The 4,397-nt window shown below is 45.7% G+C and overlaps 1 protein-coding gene across 3 annotated transcripts in view; it reads left to right on the plus strand.

The window, feature by feature from the left end:
- BMP2K (BMP2 inducible kinase) overlaps positions 1 to 4,397 on the plus strand; it is a 96,398-nt gene that overhangs the window by 5,761 nt on the left and 86,240 nt on the right. For all 3 annotated transcript variants that reach the window (XM_025208509.1, XM_025208510.1, XM_025208511.1), the window contains one exon: positions 1,641 to 1,746. In XM_025208509.1, coding sequence (XP_025064294.1) covers positions 1,641 to 1,746 — 106 coding nt within the window. Of the gene's footprint in view, positions 1 to 1,640; positions 1,747 to 4,397 lie in introns of those variants that run through there.

Below are 4,397 nucleotides of genomic sequence, written 5' to 3' on the forward strand. Positions count from 1 at the left end.
AGACTTGTATACCTACGTGGCATAAGCTCTGGCATCACAGGCTTACCCTGGGCAGGCAATGCAGTTATTTCTAAACCTCTTCTTGGGTAATTGCACCTTTTTTCTCCATTCAGTCCTTGGTGTTTCCACTGAGTCTGCTAAGATGGGTTGATTGTTGAATATTTTGTCATATGAACACCATCATGAAGTTGCACCATTAGAAGTATATGTGAGGCACCAGCTTGCTTGACTTTATTAATAAACTACTTAGGAACTCATTTCCCCCCCCACCAATTCAATAATAGACTGTTTCAAGCATGATCTAGAATAGTGGTTGTCAACCTTTTTAGATCCAAGGCACACTTTCCATCCCCTTTTCCCAAACTTTTCTGCAGTTAGTAGCACCCTGTTTCAAAAATTAATTAATTTATTCCTAGGGGTGCACTGATAGACATTTTTTGGGTCGATACTGGTGGCTGACTTAACGACCCATATTAGCTGATTGGGGATCCAATTGCCGATATGCAGCCTGGCAGCTTGGAGATCAGTGTCTGGTTAGTAAGTTTATTGTAGGGGGAGGGAAAGGGCATGTGGAGGGGCAGATGGAGGTCCTGAGTGCAGCTCGGTTCAGGCCCCCGCTGGGAAGAGCCCAGCGCTGCCCTGGCCACAGTCCACAGCGGCAGTCTGCCCTTGCCCCATGCACACACCCCCTCATGCCCTCCCGGGGTGCATGCAATGACAGGAGTCACTTGCTGTTCTGTCCCGTGCCCTGCCCCAGCTAAGCAGCACCTGCCCCTTCCCTCCCCCATCCCTTCCCTCATGACAGATTTAATAGCCCAACACTGGTCTCCACGCTGACAGGCTGTGTTCCTGGCTGCATGCATGTTGTGGCTGCACACATGCATGCAGCATTTATTGGCCACGTCAGCCAAAAAAAAGCCAATTGCCAATATGCTCTATTTTCCTTATATTGGTGCTGATCCGATATGGGACTGATGTATTGGTGCACCTCTACTTATTGCACTGCATAAAAAAATTATGTCTGGGAACGTATTTTAAAACAAAATGGAAAAAACATGCACAAATAACCATATTGTGATTTAAGAAGACACTTTAACATAGCAGTTCTTATAAATATCTTGAATTTGTTAATCAGGACAAACAGCATAACTTGCACAAGTGGATGTTTAGCACTGACTAATATAAAATGGCAGTGTAATGTCTCATTGGGTGAGAAAAGCTGAGCTGAGCCAGCTATTCCTAAATGGGTTGTCTGAAGCTGTATAAGTAACTTTGCTAGTACAGCTACCTTCCATTATAAAAGTAGGAAATACCCCCTTTTAGCTTTCATTCAGCTTTTCATTACGGAAAAATAGAGCAATCCTTCTGTTGGCAGGGAACTCGGAAGACCACACTAGGTCAGAATGTTTTGGATGCTGTGGCTTTCTATTTGAAAACTCTTGTTTATCTTGTGAATCATGTTATAGGTGTTTGCCCACCTAACAGTGTTAAAGTTGCACAACATCCCAGTGCAGAACCACTGATCTAGAATAAAAGGTTCCATATTCTTCAAGTTCTATGGTTTTCTATGCAGACTTCATTGAAATTTTAATTATACAAGTATTAATGCTCTTGTTTTTCCTTCTGTCTTTCTCTTTCAGAAAGAGCTATCTGGACACAAGAATATTGTTGGCTATTTGGATTGTGCAATTAATCCTGTCAGTGATAATGTATGGGAGGTGCTGATTTTAATGGAGTATTGTCGAGGTAGGTAAATTACCTTTGGGATTTCTTTAGGAGCACGAGAAGATGATTTGTAACATGAATTCCTAGGGTTATCTTTAGCAGATGATATGCATTTTAGTCAGGTCCATACTTCAGTTGTCTTTCTAATTAAGAGGAACAACTTTTTAGGCTCAATTTAAAAGAGCTTTCTGCATTACTTAACATGAGACGTGATTAAAAAACCCCCCATGTAAATGTTGATATGCGTATGACCATTTCTTGTTTTGTTCAAAAACCTCTAGATATTTCTAAGCCTTATCATTGCCATCAATATATGCATTAAACCAGAGGTTGTCAACCAGAGGTACTTTGAAAGGTCCTGGGGGGTATGTGGGGGGTGGGTAGGGATGGAGCGCTGTCACCCTGCGCTGCTGCCTTGCAGGTGTGGGGTGAGAGCAGGGCCGCACAGATGCTATGCTGCTGCCGCTTGCCACCTCTCTGCTCTTCTGCTCTGCCTCTGGCTGCTAACCTCCTGACACCCCCCCCCCCCGGGCACAAAAAAAAAAAAAAAAAAAAAGTTGAAAACACCTGCATTAAAACTTGAAAAAAGGGAATATTTCCTCTCCAAACCCCATCGTGAAATTGCTGGGGTTTTTTCAGTGGGGCCAACCTTTTTAGGCAGGCATGTCACAAATTAGCTCAGAATCATCCCACTCCAGTCTCCGTCCCCTACCCCATCTGTTGCTCTGTTTTCTGTTCCCAACCATGTGCTGCATGCCTGCTGTGCTTTCTGTTTCTTGCCCTGTCTGCTGCTGTGCTACCTGACCCCTCCCCTGTCTGCCATGTGCCACTTGTGAAGACTTCTGTGGCACCTGTTTCAGGTTATCCACCCCTGCTTTAGATGATGGTATATCTAACGATCATTTTAGTAGTTTAAATCCTCTCCTATCTTGGAAATCGAGCATATGGAGATCAAGTTAGTGTTAGGAGCCAGTTTTGGTCATTTTGCAGAATAGGTTTCAAGGTAAATGTTCCATGTGAAAATAAACTGTTCCCCACCAAACCAGTATATTAGATGCTTTGAGTTACTATTTCCTTGAGGATTATTGGCCTATGACACTTACCCCCTGTCCCTAACCATCCAAAAGCTGTGAATGAAAATGATTGGTCAGCTGGAATTATTTGTCAGACAGATGCAGAGACTCATATGATGCTCTGTTTTTCAAAAGAGTAAATCTGCTTCTACTTTGTGGTAACTGCTACATACCCCCAATTTTGCCATAAGACAATGAAGCACTGTGAGCCTTCTGCAACATTTTAGAAATCTAAGCCCTTTGGGAGTTGCATGAATGCTGTGTCCTAAGCTTTAAAACTATTTCTTAGATGCTTGTTGATGTAGTGTAGAGGGAAATTCCTCTGTACTTCTGTCAGACTTGAGCTGAATTTTTTCCTTGCTGTGGTTAAGTTAGTAACTGTAATTGGTTGATTTTTCTATATACCACTGCAAACTTGTTTTTTTTGTGGATGGGTTCTCCTTGTTTATCATGCTGTAGAGTGATCTAAGCCAGGAGTAGGCAACATATGCTCCACAGGCTGCATATGGTCTGAGAAGCTAGAGGTCTTTGCCTGTACTCCATGTTGGGGCTGGGCAGCTTCCATCTGCACCTGCACCACTTCTGCATCTCCCCAGCCTCCCAGCTCTGGTCTGATGTGGGCCAGGTGGTTTTGGTGATGCATCACCAGCATGGTGATTTTCCTGTGCCCACACTGGAACCAGAGAGCTAGGAGCTACACCTGCATCAATTACCGCTTCCCCCAGCTCCCTGGCTGTGGGGTGGGTGCAGCTTCCACCCTGAGAGGAGCTGCTCTGGGGCCAGGCATCTGTAAACTGCATCAGTGCTATCACTGTTTCTTTCCCCAGCTGTGGCATGGGTATAGTTTCTAGTTGGTGGAGAGCGGCACCGGGCCAGGCAACTTCCAGCTGTGCCTGCTCTGTAGCTAGGGAGGGGGAGTGAAGAGAAGCAACAGCAGTGTGGGCACAGTTTGCAGATACCTGGTCTGGGTGCACCTCTCCTTTATCTGGAAGCTCTGCCCACAATGCAGTCAGGGAGCAGGGGGCTGGGAGAAGTGACAGCATGGGCACAGCTCCCAGCTACCTGGATCTAGCATGTGCATGGTAAAAGACCCCCACCCCGATGCACCAAAGAACCCATTTGTACTGCTTTTGACTAGATCTGGATTCTTCTAACCCATGGCTTGTAAGAGATTGCTGACCTCTGCCCTAAGCCACCTACAATATTTCGAAGCAGGCATATTATGCATTGGAACACATGAAATGGCACAGGGGGTAAAAGTGAAGATATTGCTATTGGGGCTGTTGGTTAATTTGTGTTAATCTGCACGATTAACCCATTAATTTGTATTTGCATTACTTTTTTTAACATGTTAATTGCACACGTGGCTTTGGAGCCCGTGCCTGGGCTGCCCTGCATTGCCCCTCTGTCACTGTCTCCGCTGCCTCTGGGCTGCCCAGCAGGGCAACACGGGCAGCAAAAGCACTGGGCAGCTGCAGCAGGAAGGGCCCAGCAGTGGTGAGGGAGAGGGGCCACTTTTCCCCTTCACCCAGCAACAGCTTTGGGATGCCACCGCTGCCTGCCTCTGCCATGCTTCACTGCCACCTGCATGCCACTGCT

Source organism: Alligator sinensis, unplaced genomic scaffold (assembly GCF_000455745.1).
Source record: "Alligator sinensis unplaced genomic scaffold, ASM45574v1 scaffold565_1, whole genome shotgun sequence".
NCBI classification, from domain to species: Eukaryota; Metazoa; Chordata; order Crocodylia; family Alligatoridae; genus Alligator; species Alligator sinensis.